This window comes from Apus apus, chromosome 23 (genome assembly GCF_020740795.1).
Source record: "Apus apus isolate bApuApu2 chromosome 23, bApuApu2.pri.cur, whole genome shotgun sequence".
Lineage (NCBI taxonomy): Eukaryota > Metazoa > Chordata > Aves > Apodiformes > Apodidae > Apus > Apus apus.
Window position 1 is genome coordinate 5,270,050 of NC_067304.1, and position 20,915 is coordinate 5,290,964.

The 20,915-nt window shown below is 48.2% G+C and overlaps 1 protein-coding gene across 5 annotated transcripts in view; it reads right to left on the reverse strand.

Annotated features, from left to right (window-relative positions):
• Window positions 1–11,846: 11,846 nt before the first annotated feature.
• The window catches only part of PLXNA2 (plexin A2), a 227,148-nt gene continuing 218,079 nt past the window's right edge, over window positions 11,847–20,915 (reverse strand). For 4 of the 5 annotated variants that reach the window (XM_051638828.1, XM_051638827.1, XM_051638829.1 and 1 more), the window contains 3 exons: window positions 19,338–19,550; window positions 18,890–19,040; window positions 17,512–17,954 (listed from right to left, as the gene is read on the reverse strand). In XM_051638828.1, the coding sequence (XP_051494788.1) occupies window positions 17,859–17,954; window positions 18,890–19,040; window positions 19,338–19,550 (460 nt within the window). In that variant the 3' untranslated portion in view covers window positions 17,512–17,858. Of the gene's footprint in view, window positions 17,011–17,511; window positions 17,955–18,889; window positions 19,041–19,337; window positions 19,551–20,915 lie in introns of those variants that run through there. The other variant, XM_051638830.1, reaches the window with a different exon arrangement.

Genomic DNA, 20,915 nt, shown 5'->3' on the forward strand with positions numbered 1-20,915 from the left:
AAGACTTGTTTGCTTTTTTTCCCTCTGGAGCTTTACCATCATCTTTCCTCATTCAGATCGTGGCAGGAGGTAAATAGAGTTCCCTGCCCAAGCCAGATTCCTCCACCGTTCCAGAGGGAAGTGGATACATTCCCAGCTCCCAGCTGGTTATCCGTGTCTCAGAGCAAGGCACGGAGCACACAGCCACCTCCCTGCTACCAGCTTCTTCCTTAAACACAAGCCGTTCATAATTAACTACCAAGACATCAGAGCCAAACCGTGGCTGTGCTGTCCTCCAGGCTCAGACTTGCTGCCTAAAGGGTCTCCCAGTCACGCTGCTGGTGGGATTTTATTACCATGCACAGCAACAAAGCAGAGCAGGAAACCTCCACTGCGTTGCCAAGGACAGTCCTTCTTACCCAGAGGAGACAGGTTGGGAGCTGCCTTCCCTCCCTCTGCCCATCCTCCTTGTCACCATTCCCTCTGTGTTTTTTAAAAAATTTTCTTAATTATTTTGGAATCTAGAGAATAATCTGTCATCAAATCCTGCAGAACAAATTGAACGTCAGGTTTTCAAACCACTCTAATAAAGCAGATGGTATCACAAGCCTGTAAGTCTCCTCCCAACTTCAGTGCCTCTAAATGCTGACAGATTATCCATTAATGGGCAGATTAATCCTGAACAGCAAAAACAGTGGGAAGGAAAATACTTGCTTTTGTCTCCATAACCGCAAAAATGAGCACACTAATATGTACAACTCACTGGAGAGGGGCAGCAACATCCATTACAAGCCCATGGAGGGACTGGCAGAGCCCAGAGGTGCTGGGAGATGGGCACAGCTGCTGAGTGACAGCTCCCTCCACCTGCCCAGTGTCTTGCTGGGACCAGTAAAGGACAAATAACTATGATGGAAGGGGCAGGGCTGACTGTCCTGTTCATACAACCCTAGAATGCCAGGTTGGAAGTGACCTCAAGGACCAACTGGTCCAGCCTTTCTAGGTGCTACTCTAGTTGTTATGAGGTGGCTCAGAACCCTGTCAAGATGAGACTTCAAACTGTCCAATGTGGGGGAATCCACCACTTCCTTGGGAGACTATTCCAGTGTCTGACTGTCCTCATGGGGAAAAATGTACCTCTTGTGTCCAATTGGAATCTCCCCAGGAGAAATTTGTGCCTGTGACTCCTTGTAAACAGGGAGTCTCCATCTTCTTGGGAGCCACCTTTTAAGTAAATCTACTTCCCAAACCAATTTACTGTCAGCATTTCTGATGATTTCCCTTTCCTTCCCCACACGTCACCTTCCCTCAGAGCCTCTCCCTGCCTAGACCTGTTTTGTTGATGCCCATTTGGGCCGACTCCTCTTTGTCAATCCCAACAGCAGCAAGTGCTACTTCCCTGGCTATTGTACAGCAAAAGTAGAGGATTTTTGGTCTCCTGTGGCAAGCAGCAGCCCCTGCCAGTGCTGCATCCCCTTTGCTGTCCCCTCCTCTCCCCACTGCTGAGCTGCTTGGCAGGTGTGAAATATTAATTGCCTCACATGGGAGCTGGGCTCACTGTCTGTCGCGTTTGACTGAAATATCATTCTCTGCCTCAAATATAATTACTAGGGGTCTGGATTTTAAAAATAGCCTCTCGCCTGTCTGTTCATTAGGAGCCATGCTTTGCTACACAAGGAGATATTTTGGTTAATTATAAAAGAGAAAAGGACAAATTTGTCACGTCTTTTGTTTTCGTTCCGCCGCGCCTCCCGGTGACAGCAGAGCCGAGCGTGATGGACTGCTCAGCCGACAGCACCAGCTGCTGCCTCCCAAAATGGGGAGGGGGGCAGCACAGGCTGGGACCTCAGCACTGGGAGGGGGGTGTGTGTGTGCTCCCACCTCCCCTTGCTGCAGAGGAGGTTAAACAAAGGAAAGAAAATTTCAGTTTCCCTGAAATGCTCCGATGCTGAAGGACCCTCTGATCCAAAGGACTGAAGTATCCTTAGGACACCTGCCAGAAGTGCTGACCTGAGGTCCTGGGCTGCAGCTCCAGCACCCCGTGGACCCCATGGACCATCTTCACCATGGCAGAGGTGGCACTAGCCCATCCTTCTCCTCCAACTTCCAAATTAAGACCTACCTTCCTAGGCCTGCTGAGTGCTCCTGCCAACAACCACACACATTTTGGGTTTGTTTCTGGAAAAGAAGCAAAAAGCCATTTCAGAGTTGCCAGTGCCAAGAGAGGAGAGTGATGACACGTTTGGAAATGGCAGATGAGAGTGCTAACAAACCTCCCCTTGGCCTCATGTGCTAATTAATAATGTGTTAATAAACCTCCAGAAAAATAAAGATCAATAGAGCTGTTGCATTCCCAGGCCCTGCCTGAACCTTCCCGGCAGCAGCAGCTGCAGCTCAGGAGAGGGAAGGGCCAAGAGTGGCTTTATCCATGATTAAATTCCTGGTTACAGTAAGCAGCACCTCTACACTAAGGTGCATGAATAGAATGTTTCATAATTATTTCTGAAATAAATAATTATCCAGCATTTCAAAGAACTCATGATAACAGCTTAAACTGATGTATTAAACAGGCATAGTAATTATTCCAACAATATTGAATGCTGTTCTGTCAAATAATCATCTCATATACATGAAGAAAGCTTTCAGAAACAGCACCAGAATCCAATGTGTTGCCAGATTAATGACACAAAAATTCCATATCTTTTTCCTGAAGACAGACAGAACTTTGTATATGGAAAATGAAATTGTATCTACAGAGCATATAAGGAAGTATCATACATCAAAACATGTAAGGAACAATCGAAAGGGAGTGGAAAAAAATTGCCCTTTTTAAGCCTGGAAAAATGGGGCAAGGAGAGCTCTGCTTCAGAAACTTCTCTGGGTAACAAGGTAATCTGGAGTAGGAAATGTCTCTAAACCAGCAGCCTGGATGGTGGTTCAAATTCTATCCCAAACCAGGTCCACGTTGTCCTCCCAAACTGAGCCTTTCCTCAGCAGTGGCTACTGAAAAATAATAATAAATATAACAACAACAACAATAATATTGTATTATTATTTTCTTATTACTTCCCATATAGCACAGGAAAATCCCACTAAATGAACTGCAGCAAATCTCTGCTTGTCTCCCCCTTCTGCTGATACTTCAGTAACACTTAGAAGAGCGGCACAAATTTTATAACCTTGGGATGAAGATTAAAAAATAAAGCCCAGTAAAAATCCTTGTGAATTATTGAAACTGTATCTCATTACAATGGAAGGAGTGAGCTTTATTTTCAGTAAGTGACATGGGAGCAGAAAAATGGCAGGATAATGATGCTCAGGCAGAACAATTATTTCATTGTGATGGAGAAGTATAAAGTTTATCACTTTGATTACTGCCCTGATTTCTTTTTGTGCACCCAGTTTAGAGACCCATAAATCATGTGGGTTTCTGATGCTCCATCTCTGCTGCTGCCCAGAGGCAGAAAGCTGATCTGCTGGGACAGGTGCTTGGTTCTCCATCAGGCTGCTGCATCCTGTGCCCTTTTCTGCCTGAAGCACATCCTGCCTGACCAACCTAGTGGCTTCTACAACAGAGTGACCACATCAGTCGACCAGGGAAAAGCAGAGGATGTCACCTATCTGGACTTCTGCAAGGCCTTTGACATGGTCCCCCACAACATCCTTCTCACTAAATTGGAGAGATATGGGTTTGATGGGTGGACTTCCCTTCCAACTCCAAACATTCTGTGATTCTATGATTCCATAAAGCACCGAGTTTGTAGCAGCCCCTCTTCCTCACTTGGCAGTACAGAGCTTTGAGACAAACATTCCGAGCTTGGACAAAAGGCAAACTCAGGATTTACCAGGGTCCCACCCTTGGACATGTCCAAGCTGAGGGTGTGATGCTGTTGCTAATGATCAAAACCAGCTGCTAACTGCCTAAGGCAGAGCACAGAGGGGAATTGGGGTAGGTATTTTGGTTTGTTTGTTTTTTGATTGTAGGAAACTGAACAACAAAACTCCTGCAGCACTTCCAGTCTCACTGCTCAGCCCTCTGACAATCCCACCCTTCAGGAGGAATCTACCTGCTGGCCATCACCCAAGAGACAGGAGGTTTCCACAGGAGAGCAGGGAGCCCCTCCTGCTGCTGCAGAGCTGCTCTTCACACTGGCATTTCTGCTCTCCTCTGGGTATGTTTGCATGACATTTTGCCCATAAAACATGGCAGCGTGATGCACCGTACAGGAGTGACATAACTTTTATCAAGGGGAAATTTAAGGCTTAAGTGCCTTTAAAATGCTGGCATCACTCACTGTGTGTGCTGGCCCTTTTTGAATATTACACCCATTATATGTAATTCTTTTTCCTCTTGGAGAAATATTAGCATGTACTTTTCTTCTTATCAATCACTTTTTTTTTTTTTGACCTTTGTATCATCAGCTGTCTTGAAGAGGGTCACATTTACTCTGATATCTGTGCTTCCCAGAGCCTGTGCTAGCAACACCATGGAGCCAGACTAAGGAGAAGACTCTTGTCCATTTGAACAGCATGTTTCCCTCAGGGAATTCAGCCTCTTCCAAACTCACAATGGAGGCTCCTGAGGATGAACTGACCCATCCCTGTGCATACACACACACACACACACACACAGCACCCTGATATCTGTACCAGGGCTGCCCAGCTACCACTGGGTGCTGGGGTGACTGGAAGGACTGATCCAAAGTCTCTGGAGCATTTTGGGGTAAGGTCCACACTGCAGGATCTCTAAACTGGGCATCAAGGTTGTAAGTTCTCACTTCTTGCATTTCTTTTTCAAACGAGGCCAAAACCCTAAAGCTCAGAGGCAGAAAAATGCAGAGCCATGTCCCACCCCCAGGCTGGCATTACAAACAGGACTTTTCTGAGACCTTTCAAGCCATTACATCCATTTACAATCCACTGCCTCTACATAGAGATTGGGATTATTTCTTTTTGCTGTTTACCATATGTCCTGCTACAGCACTTGAAAGCAGCACACCAGGTCACGGCTGCCCTGCACAGAGAAGGCAGCTCAGATCATTAGTCTGGCAGGATCTCTTGTTTTTGGGCTCATCACTGTCATCTTCCTGAGTGGATAGAAAAGGATTGTGTCTCATTGTCTGTGTGCACGAGGTCAGGAACACATTCAAGGCTTAGACGCGAAAAGCTGAACCAGACGAGATACAGAAAAGTGCTTTACAAACAAAGCTCTGGTTTCGCTCCCCACCTAGTGCTAATCCTCTGCAATCTGCTGCTGCCTTATGTCCCTCTGATCCCTCCAAACCTGGCCACCGTTTCGCTTCTACCCCCATCTCTGGAAGTGACCTGCAGCGCCGCAGGAACCGCTCCGGGAGCTGTGCAGCCAGGAAAACAAAAAGCTGGAAAAGCCACTAGATGGCAGGCGCAGGGCCGGGAGCTGGAGCATCCTTGGGAGCTGGAGCTTCCTCGGCAACTGGAGCATCCTTGGGAGCTGCAGCATCCCCCTGCAACTCCGCATCTCTCCTGTTCCACCTTGCTCCCACATTTCCTCAGCCCTGCCCTGGGAACCTGGGACCAGCAGCAAACAAGCTCCACTATCATCAACTGCAGGCATAAATTATCCCTGTAATTAAACCATATGCACAAATTGTACCATATTAATCACTAAAGAATGTTAATGACTCTGCCTGCTGCTCAAGCCTCAGTGGAGTCCCTGCTGAGCACCCTGGAGGGTGGGTGTTTGCTCTGAGGGGGGCAGGGGGCTCCCAGGGTGGGTATGGACCCACTGTGGGGTGTTGCTGGCTACAAACCCCAGTTGTTCCCCTGAAGGGGAGGTGGTGGGGACAGTGCTGGGTTTCAGTAAGGCTCTCTTGTGCCCGTGTGTGCATTTGCTGGCTGTTGCTGCGTCCTTGGGTTGTAAGTGTGATAACAGGTGTTGGAGGAGAGAAGTTCCAGGCCTGGGCATATTGTCCTGCTCGTTGCATCCTCTGTGAGCTGCCCCTCACACCACAATGCTGCTGAATAACAGGCCTCAGAACCAGTTAATACTCAAGAACCTTGGCTCAGTCTTGGTATCATAGAATCACAGAATTGTTCAGGCTGGAAAAGACCTGTGAGATCACTCAGTCCAACCTTTAGCCTGCTAAATGCCAAGCTATTGCGTGAAAGCAAAAATAAGTGCAGAGCAAACCAAACCCTCACATAATCCTCCACCATGGGGCAGCCACAACAAACCTGGGCTCTGCCATCAGGCGCCACGTGTGTTATCCATGTTGTGAGCTCAGCTCTGTTTCCCCCCCAGCACCCCCAGCCCACTCCCCATCCCAGCCATCTGCAGCACTTCAGATGGTTCAGTGGGGAAACACGCGGCGGGAAGGAAATGAGAAGCCCGGCTGCATGGAAACGGGAACCTGCGCAAATGTGCTCAGGAGCTCTGGGGAAGGAGCAGCTGTGATTTGCCAAGCCAACCAGAAAATTAAAAAGATTGTTTCACCTACACGCAGAGAGCGTGTGCACGTGTGCACACACGTGTGCAGGGGTGGTCCTGGCTGTGGGCAGAGCCCTGGGTCCCACCAGGCCCGTGGGGTGGGAGGATTTGCAGCCCTTGGTTCTCCCGTCGCCTCCACCAGCGCTTTCATCCCAGGAGAGGCAACTGAGCGGGACGTGATCTGTAGCTCTGAGCTGCAGGGCAGGTAATCAGGCAGTTGAAAGTCTCCTTCTCTTCTAGGTCAGTGCTTTGCCGACAGGTCAGGGATCCAGCTGCAGGTTGAACCCCTTTTGAAGCGCAGAGGAATCCCTGATCTTCAGGGCTCAGCCAAGATGGGAAAACTCAGTCCACCTTGGAACGCCAGCGGCACCGCCTGCCTGAGCTGCTCTGCAGCTGATTCTGCTCAAGACTGGAACTGGGTTCACCAAAGGAGAGGCAGCAGCAGGGCAGTGACTGGTGGCTGCGTGCCCATGGCCAGGGGTGTGCTGGAGGGGGCAGCTCCAAAGACGGGGGTGAAGGAGAGGCAGCGAAATGTCTGCAAGCAGTGCCAGGATGGGCTGGCTGCAGCAGCTGGGAGGCACGTTCCCAGAGGCTCTCCAGAATTCTTCTTGCATTATTCACCCACCAGGCCTGAGTAGACTCCTTGCTCCAGGTTATAAGAATTCACTCTTACAATCTAATTTAATGAAGTGTCTTAAATGTAGATTTAATCACAGCATTAATGTAACGGTCACTGCATTCAAACTGGCGATTGCAAACAGCTTTCAGAGCAGATAGTTCTGCTGCTCCCTTACTAATCCAAAAATGATATCCATATTAATGACTCCACAGATTATTACTCAACCTGTATCCATTACCAACCTGCTAATCCTCCCTCCTGTGCACTGGGATATCAGCTTCCCCACCAGCCAGCTCCTCACTCCTCCTCTGTAGGTGGAGAAAGAGCTTCTGCCCAGTTCCAGAGGTCCATCCTTGGGAGAGAGCTCCCTGCAGAGCCCCCCACTCAACAGCTCCCTTTCAAGAGGCAGTTGATTTATCAGTGTGAGTGTAAATGAAGTATTTGTTGGAGACCTGCAGTTAGTGCAGTGCTGAAACCACTGTGGACACACTTCCTACAGCCTCACCATGCCAGTATGCACCGAGCTCTGGCAGGAGGAATTCTGTTCCCCTGTGCCAGGGAACTACAGCATCTCCAGAAGGTGATTTAGCTCAGATGAGGCAACTTACCTTCCAGAAGCACTGCTCTCTGTTTTACATCTGTAGCAAGAGAGGTGACTCCCACCACTAGCACAATAGGAGCTGCTGGCCCCGGCCATTTTTTTTGCTGCCAGTCCTTTCAAGGAGCTTCCAGCACAGCTTATAGCTGGAAGCTGGAAGCGTCAGGACATCCTCCTGTGTAGGCAAAAACACCAGACCACACACAGAGCAATCCTTTGAGTTCTCTCCCAAAGCATTTCTGGTGCTTGATCTATTTGGTTGGGATATTTGTTCTGTGCGACTACCCTTGAGCCACTTCCCTCCTGGGCAGGGCTCTGGCACTCTGACCTGTGCTTGTCGAAGGCTAAAATGCTATTTGAGCATATATAAAATATGCATGAGGTCCGTGACCTAGTCTATAAACTCCTGTACAGCCTGAGGCAGTGCCTTTGTGGTGAGCTCAGAGAGATTGCAGGTTCCCACTGCAAAAATCAAATGAACGTCAAAAGAATGCTTAAAATCTCATGCAAGAGCAACTCCCCCCTGACTTGAGATCATCCCAACACTTCCCTTTGTGAAAGCTGAACATGGCAAGAGAAAGAACTTTTAAGCATTTATATCTTCTCCTTAAAGCTCAGCATAACTCAGTGCTAACAAAAAAGAAGATGCTTTCTCCTCTCTGGGCAGCCAGCAGGCACAGAATGACAATGCTGGCCCTGCCGAGCCAGCCAGCACCCAGCCCGGCATCCTGGAGGCATCTCAGCCACGTCCTGGTGCCATCATGGCCACATCCTGCCAGCATCTCAGCCTCCCACCACCACCTGAGCATGAAGGATGAGTGTCCAGAGCCAGCCCTGGCACCCAGCAGGGCCCTGGCTAATGAACGTGCTGGTCCTGGTGCTCCTGCAGAGCCCTTCACACGAGGCTCTCAAAATCAACTTAACTCTCCCCAAACCTGCCTGAGGGGCAGGCAGTGGCTCTGCTACGTTCTGCAGAGGGCAAGGAGGCAGGCAGGCTGCTCACACAGCAAGGCAGCCGCAAAGAATCTATTAAGAAACCCCCAAACATCATTCCTGCAGCTCAGGCCACAGACAAGCCCGTTTCCAGGAGCAGTAAGGGCGAAATGGCAGTCATAAAACTCCAGTAATCACATGGAAAGAACAGCCCAATTCATTAACACCCAGACAAGCTGAAAGAGACATTCTTAATTATCAAATATTACCATGGACCCAATTTTTACCTGAGTTGTTTAAGCCTGGTCATCCTGCTTCCCTTTTCTTAGATATTTTGCCATAGGGCAGCATTGAGCATTTGTAACTAGATTCCTTCACTGGAGTTAATTATGAAGTGACAATGAAGCCTGAGTGGTTCCATTTTCATAAGTACTATTTTGAGCTAAACCCAAGTCTTTTGGCATCAATATTTGTAATTTTAAGTTTAACATGAACCCTGGGGTATAGTCTTGATATAAATAGATACAGACACCTTCATGTTGCATTATGCTGCACATCTATTTCATATTGTGTTATAATAATCACATTATTTGACATACACTTGCCTGCACCAACATATCTATGTACTGGAGCAGATACAAGATTTCTCTTCTGGAAGATCTCCTTTCATTCTGTTGATGTCAGATCAGCAAGAACAAGATGTTGCAGGTTCCAGATTAACCCAGCACCTGGGGAATGGTGCCATGATGGTGGAAGTCCAGAGTGTTCCATGAAAACAATCCTGGATTAGGGAGGAGAGGTTTTAACAAGGTTACTAGTGCCATGATCCATTTTAAACAGTGAGGTGTCCCATCAACACTAAGCTAACTTTCCATTACAAGTGAGTTTTTAGTCACTTAAATCTAACAAGACCACACATGCATACTAGAATAAAAGCCAAGAGATTTTTGTAGTTGTTATTGCCAGTTTAAGTAACTGTCTGATTGTGTGTCACCCTCTAGCTAAGCATTGACAGAGAAGAAAAAGATGCTGGAATTCAAACAGGTCACAATAAATACCATGACTGTAATTTTTAATTGAAAGTGTCACCTTCATTAGCTCACCCTGATGACCAGGCTTGAAAAGCCAGCACCAGGATGTCCCAAATCCTTTCCACTATTTACAGAGTGGCAGTGATCAGTAACCAACAGCCCCCTGGATTCAGAAGGTGAAATAAAAGCTGGTTGAGGGGATGCAAAGGGTGAGCACAGACATGGGGGAATGTAGAATGAACTCAGAGCTGGTCTGCAGCTGTTTCAGAGAGGAACACAGCCCTGAGGGGTCAGCAGAGCTGCAATATCCAGCTCAGGGCTGAGGGACTTTTGATGGGACCCACAACCAAGGAAGTTCCAAACCTGCCACTGCAGTGATGTTTCCAAAGCGCATCTTTGTGGCTCTTCACTCTTCTGCTCTGGACATGGAAAATGACAGTGGGATCTAAGCCATCTGCATTTTATGTAATCTTCATTAAGCATCACTTGACCTTGTCAGTGCCTGTAAAGCCCTGTGAAGTGCATGCCAGATAAAAAGTAATTTTAAATTGAGTATACTTATTGTATTAAATACAGTAATAAGGGACAGATGAATACAAATGATCCCATGGTCAATGCTGTCAATTCACATTAAAATTTCTTTCACCTTTGCTGAGATGAAGGAGTCAATAACCTCTCAGAGGTTGCACAAGGAGTAGAAAAGCCTCTGGCCAGCAGCTGTCCTGCCTCCAACATCTCCACTGCAATGCAGCATCCACAAGCAAGTCAGCAGAGATCACCATCGATGGAGGTCCCCTGGAAAACACCAAACTCTGCTCCTCCAGCCTGCAGGAAAGCTCTGGGAACCTCAGTTCAGTTCATATTTTATTCTTGGTATAAATTTAGACTAACCTAAGGCAAAAGCAAAAACCAATCATCTCCTCTTTTATTCCCTAATTCCACAAATCATGTAAAAACTCACTCAATACCGTTTTGAGCACTGGAGCAGTTACAGGACCATCAGCATCAGAGCCAAGAGAGCCCATGGGATTGATTCACCCAGGTTAAAATCTACTGGTTTAAAGTGGGAGACAGCAGGATGTGGCCCTGCTGCTTTCCTAAGGTTCATGTCAAGCTTTCCTCTCAATTTGAGGAAAATAAGATCAAACGACCTGCCTGAGGAGCAGACTTCAGCACTGACATGATGTATTTGCATTTGCTTCCAACAGGAGCAGTTCCCATCACCCTCTTAGACCTGTGCTAAAACCACCAAACCCTGTGTCAAATGTTTGCATAAAAACTACATCTTAGGGCAGCACGGAGCTCCCTGCTGTGATCCACACTGTGCCATGCCTTCCCCTTCTGGGTTAGATTTATCTTTTTTAGTACCTAATTTAGAAAGAAAAAAAACCCCTAGGATCCTGCAGAAAAAACAGTCAGACCTCTTGTTCCAGATCTCCATGCTTCTTTTTTAATGTTTCCTTAAGGGTCTCCATTTTTCTGTCACTTATCATCATCCAGAGTAATTTTGGGCTGTTAGAGAAAGTTCATTGCTGTAATTGCAACCATATTGGTCATTAAAGCTGACAGACAGGAGCTGAAGAAGTCACTTGCTGATTCCCACTGCTCAGCAGATGCCTCTCAGCCTTTGTTAAATGGGAGCTTGAATTTATGAAATGGGAGAAAATGCCTCTTACCTTAAGGACTGATCATTTCAAGGAGGGGAACACATGAAAAACTCACCTAGGCCTTTTACTTGTAAACAGCACTTACCTGCTCCTTCCCTAGCAGGGCTCTTCCCTCTGCCTGCACCCAGAGAGGCTCCTCACAGAGACAACTCAGCCCTTCTGCCCCTTTTTTCAGAGATGATGAACCAGCACATCTCGTGGGACATTTCTGAGCTTGAGCTCACTTAGCAATGATGCCAAAACACTGCACTGGAGCAGCAGAGAGGGCAGCAAGGAGGGCAGCAGCATCGCTCAGAGCCTCCCTGTGCCTGCCGAGCTCTGCTTTTCATTGTCTGCTGGAAAAATCTTCCCTGCTGCAAAGGCAGCAGTTGCTTTCCAAAGGCTGGAGGCAAGTGGCAATCCCAGCTCCCCCTCCAGCACCCCAGTTCATTCCAGATCTCTAGTTACCCATTTACTGCTGGTGTGATTCAGTAAGTAACTATTTCTCAGCACCACACTCAGCTTATACAGTAAACACCACACACCACATGTCAGAAAATAAGGATCCACTCAGGAGGGCTTTTTTAACCAGTAAACTTTATTTATATATAACAACAGTACAAAGTGAGTCCTTGGCTTGCAAAATAGGAGTGTTTCATATTTACAATAGGTACACAATAATATATTAGAATAATAACAAAACCCCCTTTTTTTCCTTGGAACATTTTTAAATACTTAAACTTTCTTACATTTTTTCCACAACACTTGTAAAAATAACAAAAAACAGACAATCATCTTAAAAAAAAGAAAAAAATACAGAACTCCAGTGTGTCAAGTATAATGGGGAGGGGAGGAGCCAGAGAATGATATGGTGGAATGGGGATGGATACAAACCAATTTGTTATTCCTGCCAAGACACAAATCCCCTAAAACTGGCATGTGTTTATTTTGAGGAGGGGAAGAAGGAATCAGCATCTGTTCCTACATTCTGTGACATTTTTGGGGACTCCAGAAGATTTAGTACCTGTACGTTCCCTTCCCTTTGCTGCTTCCCACTGCTTCTCGTAATGGCCCCGAAGTGCCATTAACACAGAAACACTCATCAATAAGAGAAGGACATTTTACTGCAGCATCTTCTGAAGCTATGAAATAACGTGGCAAAATCGGCTCCTCAGATCCTTTCCTTTCTGTGCAGGTGCACCTTTCTGCTGCCCAGTCCATGAGATGGAAACATCTGATGGAGAAGCTGTTGCATAAACTTCCAAGCTTGTTTGAAATAGAGGTATTAAAAATCTCAAAGGAAAGGCCATTCAGAAGATTTCTTATTTGATCTGGCAGCCTCAGGAGGCCCAGAGAGTTTGGGATATTGTCCATGCAATTGGATGGACCCTGCAGGTCTTTTAAGCACGTTCTTACATACTCCAAGTCTATGTTTTCAGTATTATATTCCAGTTTTACAAAGAAAGGAGAGGAATGGGTAAGGTGGGGGCAAAGGGGATCTGGAAGAACACACACACAGACAACCCTGTGCTCACAGCATGGCCAGAACCTCTTCGGCTGAGCTGCTCCTGGTGGGACCAGGAGCTACTTCTCCAGTGGGAGAGCAGCCAGTCTCTGCTGCCCCATCCTGCCCCGCTGCCTTCTCCCACCTCCCACCCCCCGGGTGACAAAAAGCAGCTCAAAGTCTCCCATTTTCTTCTGCAAAATGAATCTGACTGATCTAGGTTTACGTTGCACATTCAGGGCTGCTCAGCTCAGCGGGTCCTGAACGGCACCTTCTCCGTGCTGCACACCAGCATCTTCTACTCTGGTTATTTCCCCACCAAACATCTCATTAAACAACAACAAGAAAACCAAACAAAATCATAAGCATCCTGTCCACTCAGGCACTGGGTGGCCTTGTAGCTGTCACCAGTGCTTTGCCTGACCCACTGGTTTTGGTGAAGGCTGGGGGAGGCTGGGGTGATGCAGGAGTTTTCACTGGGGACACGTTCACTAACCAGATGGGACTGCTCCCCTACCTCTGCCAAGTGCCCAACTATGCACAAGGTCACAGGTCCCTGCTTTATTGGCTAGAAATGCAATTCTGAACTCAGATGGCTGAAGCTTTGTAGCATTTCAATGCATCTTTGATGTCAGTTATTTATCCTTCTTGGAATGTTTTTTCTTCTCTCCAGGGCACAGTCACTTGTGAGCTTTCCCTGATATCCCAGCTTATCCAAGTCAGTCAATTTTAGGCTCATTTAGTTTGGTGAGCAGTGTCCCCATGGCAGGTGAGCTCTGACAGCGCTGGGAACTGGATGGAGAAGAGCCAGTGACAGGTGAGGCTGTGGCTGGGCTCTTGCTTTTGTCCTCCACATGCCAGCCCAAATGGTTCCCGACATTATGACATTTTTGGTGAAGTCCAGTTGAAGGTAGGAGAGAGAACTCAGGTGGGGTCGGGCCATCAGGACTTTAAGACAGTGTGTTGAAGGCACTGCTGTGATGAAGGTCTCTCTTGCCACCGTGTCAAGTGGCTGCACTCGCCATCCCCACTGTGACCCAGAACAAGACCCTGCGGGGGAGGCATCACCATCCAGCACAGCCATGTCCAGTCTCCTCTGGGGATAAAGCTCCTTGGAGCACTGCCCAGGATGCTGCTCACCAGCAGCAAGGCCATGGCAGCCATTTGGTTTCCCAGTGCTGGTTCCCATGATGGGTATTCATGCAGCTTCGGGCTGGTCCGTGCTGGATCCTGCAGCAGCGCCAGCCCCTTGGCCATGTGGATCTCTCCTGCCTCCCTTTAAACATAAATTCATCCTTTATGGCAAAACATGGAGCACTCGATGCCCACATCCTCTGTACTTTGGTGGCTGCAGAGTCGTGGCACTGCACACGGGGCTCACGCCAAGACAAGCTTGCCTGTAAGTTAAGGGCTTGTACATGGGTTTTTAAGAAAGGCTTTTAAGGTGGAGAAGCATTTGATTAGCACCTTGCTCCCCCTTGGAGTGGGTGCTTTGATAGCTCATGAGCAGAAGATTAAATGGAATTATTTAAGCAGTGACACAAGGCAGAGAGATCCTGGAAATGGTGTCTCCTGCTTTGATGTCAAAAATACCTGAAACAAAGTGAACTGGAGAGTCAAAATGCCAACTGGCCTTGCAGGAGGAAGGGGGCAACAAGAGGGAGGTGAAATCATTTCATCTAAGGCAAAGTCACTGCCCCCTCCTGACCAAACCTCAAGTCCAGTTTGCTGCCAGTGCAAAGAAAATGCCATTTCAAGAGCTGAGACTTCCTCTTCCCAAAGGAATATGGAAAAGTCAGATCACACAGGACAATAGATTACAAGCACTTTGCCCCAAGGGCTTATGTTGCTTCTTTCCATATAATTGCTCATAAATATCCATAATTCATGTCCATCACCACAAGCAGACACCAGGCAGATTATTTACAGGTCAGCACCATGTTCCTCATGCCCTCCCCCTAATGCCTTCTCAGGTTATGGAAGAGATGTTTCTGCTGCTTCCCTTGAAGTCATTCAAAAGTGTAATAGCTTTCTGCTTTGCACAGTGCTCCTGCTGCTTTCCCTTTCCTCCTCTCTCAACTTCCTTCCACAGCACAGAACATAAACTCAGTTGTCCCTCTTTCTCCCCAGTGCTCTGGTGTATTCATGGAATACAGACCCTGTGTTCAGCCAGCTTGGACACCTTGGGTTCTCTCTTGCTCACAAACCAGTCCCTCTGGGCTCTGCAATTCTTCTTCTTTTTTCTCCTCAACTTTACCTTTCAGTATAATCCCAGTTTATGGTCCTTCCCTCAGGCTCCTGCCAGGGCAGAGGCTGCTAAGGGACAGGGAGGAGGAAAGTGGGCTGAAAAGCAGCTACACTAAAGCCTCGCAAATAGATGGGAAGGAAAAAAGACCAACTCAGGCTGAAGGGCAAGCACAATTCCACCACCACCAAGGTGATGAAAAGCCAAGTCTTTGCTTTGGGCATTATTCACATTTTGTGAATCCTGCAGAAATATCTGCTCAGACTAAGATTTTAGCAGTGTTTGGAAAGCATCAGGAGTGCTTCTGTTGGGTTTCAGAGTACCATAAGAATTTGGTGAATGATCTGAATATGAATACCCAAAACAAGGACTATAACTAGAACACTAGACCTGAAAATCACACACACAAGATACATGTCAGATCACTGGGAACAGCAAGAGCAGAAACCAGGAAAAAATGAGACCTGGAGGGTCTGACACTCCACAATCCCCTGTAAAATCCCAGCAGAGAACAGGACAGGTTGGCAACAGCTGCTGCAATAACAACTTCACCAGGCTTTAATAGAGGAACATGGACATTTCACATTTCATGGGAATCAATCAGATTCCCTGTGCAGGAGGAGGATCCCTGGGGAGGAAAACTCCCACTAACAGGCAGTATGGATCCTGCTCTGCTCCTCAGCCTCTCTGTGTCTCCGTGAATCCCAGCCCTCCCATTACAAAGCTCAGGCTGGTGTCAACGTCAATGTCAAGAGCTTATTGCCCAAGGTTGATCATTAATATTTCTATCCACAGTATTACTAGGGCCCAGAGAAACTCACAAAAGTGGATTACCAAAATAAAGTGGGCTTGGCATGGCTTTTACTGAACAGTAATTAAACCTGCAAGCTTCCTGAGTATTTCTCCACATGCTTTTCCCCCAGCCCATTGCTGGCTCCCCTCGAACTGCACCTTGAGACCAGTAGCTTGCAGCTCTCCTGCTGCATGGGGAGCCTGGAGTGACCTCCCCGGCTCCACTGGGAATGGTGGAGGAAAAAAAAACAGGAAAATGGATTTTCCTTTGACACACTTTGGCTGCAAACTAAGATCCCACCCAGCACAGCACTGCCTGGGCAGGGCTGAGCAGGTGCTGGGAACGATTTTGCTGCCACTGCCAAGCTCGTGCAGTCAATACTTGTATTTCCATTAGCCCTAATCACCCTATCCTCCCCACTGCAGCCTGCACAATCATCAGCATTTATTACAGAGATAAATATTTACAGCATTCCTACCCCTCCTGGCACTCTACAAAGGGACACACACAAGCTTTGGTGTCTTTGAAAGAAATAACACTCACAAACACTTGCCTGTCACTGGCCACGAGAGCTCACGCCGTCGGGACCAGCGAGGAACTGAATATCACAAGGAGACATTGGGACAGAGACATGACAGCAGTGCTGGCCAGGGGCAGCTGGGTTTCCCCTTGTCTAGAGCAAAGATTTTTCCTCTTCCCGGTGGAAACATAAATCCTGGCCCTGGGCAGCACCATGAAGGCTGGCAGAGGAACTCAGAGGGAGCCTGTGCAGATTGGCCCTGTGAGGCAAACAGACCAGCAATGAGCAGCCCAGCTTGCTGTGCCCAGACTTTTCAAGTATTGCTCACTGTAAACATTGGGGGCTTGGTTTTTACTGCAAGAGTGCAGGGCAGCTGCCAGAAACCACCCCAAAACCAGACCTGGGAGGCTTCACCCCAGCTCTGCCCAGCAGGGAGGGTGGACACTTCTGCTCAGTGGTACCTGTGGAACCAGCAACACACCAGCTGGGCATGGCCGTGGCCACACCATCCCTTGGGATGCTGCTGGATCATCATGGCTACACCATCCCTTGGGATGCTGCTGGATCATCATGGCTACACCATCCCTTGGGATGCTGCTGGATCATCATGGCTACACCACCCCTTGGGATGCTGCTGGATCATCATGGCCACACCATCCCCCAGGGTGCAGGTGGATTCCTGTGGTGAGGAAGAACAGGGGTGGAAAAGGGAAAAGCATCTTTCCTCATTCAACAGTAAATGGGATTTAAAATATATATATATATATATTGACACTATATAAATACATAGATAAAGCTGGATTTCAACACAGGTCAGATGATCTGATGGTTTTGCAATTTGGGTAAAGTTCCTTCTAGTGCCTATAAGTTACTCAGCCACTGAACTATTGTCTGGCTAAACTGCTATTTTACTTGTGTAAAAAGGTGTGGTGCAAACTTGTGCTCATATTTGTTGTAAGATCCCAAAAACATTTCAGTTTTCCAGACTTTCCAATTGGCATGAGAGTCCATTTGCAGAATGTCTGAGCCACATTCCCAGGATCCTCTTGAGGACAGGATTCAGAGCTGGACCTTGTTGCCAGGATTATCTCTGTGGCCTTGGTGGTTTTCACTCTATTTCTCTCCTTTTTTTTTTTTCCTTTTTCTTTCCTTTTTTTTTTTTAAAAAAAAAAAAAGCAACCCTTTAAATAAAGTTTTATTTTCTAATATACATCAAACGATTTTCATGCAAAGCAGCAGTCATGGAGACATCCAGACTTTCCAGGTTCCTTCTTTCAATGTATGCTTGAAAAAAATGATCTCTCTTGATTTGCCTTTGATTGAGATGCTTTGTCTTTTCCTCTTCCTGCCTTTTCTAACTGGATCCTGCACGATTTTGAACACGGTCAGTCCTTGGGCCAATCTTCTCCCTCCAGAAGGGCCTTGGTATTTATGTGTCCAGAGCCTTTCCTGCTTGTTCTCCCTCTGAATTCTCGAGAGTCTGTGCAATCCTCTGCCCTTTGCTGTGGTGAGCACTGCAACCCTTCCTCAGCTCTCGATGGACATGGCACCGATGAGTTGCTCTACTTTGTACGCCAGGCGCTGCCTTCGTGCCTGTTCATCCTGCTCCAAAGCCCCAATGAGCTGGTGGAGAAAGGAGAGAGAAAAACAGAGAGAAAGAGGGGTAAAAGGAGGGGGCGAAAGGAGGAGGGTGAAAGGAGGAGGGGGCCAAAAGAGGGGGCCAAAAGAGGGGGCCAAAAGGAGACCAGTGTCAGTGTGCATGAGAGGGTGGTAGATGTGGGGGGGTGGTGAGATGTAAGCAACGTGAAATGGGGATGTGCGTGAAAAATAATGCCCAGCAAAGCAACGCAACAAGCACTTGGTCATGCCCCCTGGTTCCTTGGACCACTCGGTGCACGTTCCCCCACAACACATTCATTCCCACTCTTCTACCTTGGATGCCACGTGTCTTGTCTCATTTAGCAGGACAGTTATGATATTTCTAAGCCCTAATCGGAAAATAGCTGTGGAATTCTATCACAAATGCACACATGCAATTAAATTAAAAACCCCTTCCTTTTAACAGACATAATTGCAAAATAGGTTCTTCTTACACTGAAATGAAGGGGTGGAACAGATGGTGAGAACTTGGTTTCAGTGATGCATTCATTAAAGGCACTCATGCTGCCAGGGAGTCTTTGCAGACAGGAGTCTATGTCACTGCAACATGGGGGTTGTACCTCACTGCTCCCAAAAGACAGGGAGGTTTCTGGGGAGCTTCACTGGGTTGGGATGATTTCCCAGCATGTTTAGGAGTGGGGCTGCACTGGGCATTTGCCAAGGCAGAGGAATGCAGCTGCTCCCACATATTTTTCCTCCCTATCCCCCTGAGAAGGGCTCTAGAGGCAGGGCCAAGACCCAAACCCACCTGTGCATGAGCAGAACAGAGCAGGACAGCAACACAAGCTGTGGCGGGGTGGCAGCAAGGATGGGGAAGGAGGATGGAGCTCTGGGGGGCAGTGAGGGGGAGGGCTGCCTATCCTCCCCACCACCCAGGGCATCACTCCGGGGGCACCCACCTCTTCGCTGTACTTGCTGACATAGGAGTAGATCTCGTTGAGGGCACTCAGCATGTTGAACTCGGAGGAATGGAGGCGAGACTGCTCGGCCAGGTAGGCGTTCATGTCCTGGTCACTGATGGCCGGGAGCTTGGCGATGTCGGCGTAATACCTGTGGGTAGGAAGGGCCGTGAGAAACAGGGGGCACAAAACAGCCATCTTCTCCTTGGGGCTTAAATGAAGCTCTGCAGGGAAAAGGACATCATTTTACTTTATGCTTACACCTAGAAATATGGGATCCTGGTCTGCAGCAAGCTGAAAAATAAGAGCAGTGATGGTTGGTGAGGCTGAGCTGCGTCGTAGCTCCCTGCTAGAGCCACCAGCTTCATCACCCCCATCAAGAGCAAAGCCAAGGCCAGGCAGAACTGGAGTTCCCAGGCCAGCCCTGCTCCCACGCTGCTGTCCTCACCTCTCCACCCAGCTCTTGTAGCTGGGGATGTCCTTGGCATAGAGCAGCTTGTTAGAGGGGGAATCCTTGCCCAGGCGGTGCTCTGAGGTGGAGCAGGAGTCCATGAAGGTCTGAGCCACAACAGAGAGGCAGGCGTCTGTGATGCTGCCTTTGTGGATGTCAAACACAAACTGGGGGTTTTTGATTACGTTCACCCAGAACCGCAGAGGGAGGCTGTTGGGAAAGCAAGAAACAAAACTAAATGTTCAGGAAAAAGGAAGGAATGGACATTTGCTGTGTTTTGTGTTCACAAGCAGAATAAAAACAGTGGAAAGCAGCAACTGTCTGAGTAGGAGCTGGGCAAGGTCAATCAAACACCACTTCGCCCAGTTAGCACTTGGGAGCTGCTCCAGGTTCTGATCCCACATGGAAAGGTGGAGCAGATGAAAACAGGGTGGGCAGCAGGTGCTGAGGGCAGGGGCTGTGCCAGGGAAGAGCTGAGCTGTGCTCAGTGGCCTTGGCTGAGCAGTTCCATGAAGAGGCCATTAAACTGCTCTGCCTGGGGCGGGAATTTGTGCACAGGCTGTGCCCAGGGCTCTGGTGTTGCTGTCCCCCCTTCCCGACCACACTGCAGCCCATCCACGGCAAGCAGGGCAGCAGGCATCCCAGTCCTTGTCCCCACCTCCCAAGGCCTTTGCAATCAAAGGGGAATTATCATTCCTTTTTCCTTTGGCTGTATAGCAGGATCAAAAAACCAGCTGCTGCTTTCTATTACCTTTCAAGTCTCAACTCTCAGTGCAAGCTGCACTGCAGGCTTCAGCCTTAACTCTTGCTTTGCTGTAGGGCAGCAGCTCAGCCCACCCTTGCCAGCATCAGTCCCCCTAGGCCCCCTGACCCCAACTGGCTTTAATCTGCTCCAGGAGCATGAGCCTTCTACCATCTCCCCACTGAAATTCCCATTCTGGAGGTGCTGCAGCTGACTGAAGTGCTCAGCAGAGCTGTTAGTTCAGGGACCAAATTTCCACCCTTCTCCTGAGCCCCCTGTGCCCTGGGGCAGAGGGAAGGGCCAGAGCTCTGCTCAGTCCAACAGCTCTGCCAGGGCAGACCCTGCTGGTCGACACTTTCTTCTTTATCACTTTAAGAAATCTCCTTTTTTTTTCTTCTTTCTTTTTTCTTCTTTTCTTCACCTCCCCCTCCCCCCCATGTTTGTGATTCAAGAGTTTTTATTCTAATAACTCCTTCTAAGGCTTTCAATAAATTGTTTTTAGCTTCCCACAGCCTTAGCAGGGAACCCAGCTTTTGCAGCCGTGATGATTAAAGGCCTTTTAAACCATGAGGGACTCGGGGGAAGTCTTCGGGGAGCAACCATTTGTTGGGCTTTTTTTTCCTTCCTCGCAGAGGTAAATTTCTAACCCACAGAGCTTTTAATCCTAAAATAACAGCAGAGGCAGAGACCTGAGAGCTCCCATTGTTCTGCGGGGCTGAACCTGGCTGCAGTCTGTGCTGGCTGCAGGCGAGGCTGGCTCTGTCCCCTCTTGCCACCTCCTCCTGCTGCCCCCAGGCTCCAGCTGCTGCCCGAAGCTTTGGGGGTGGTGCAGC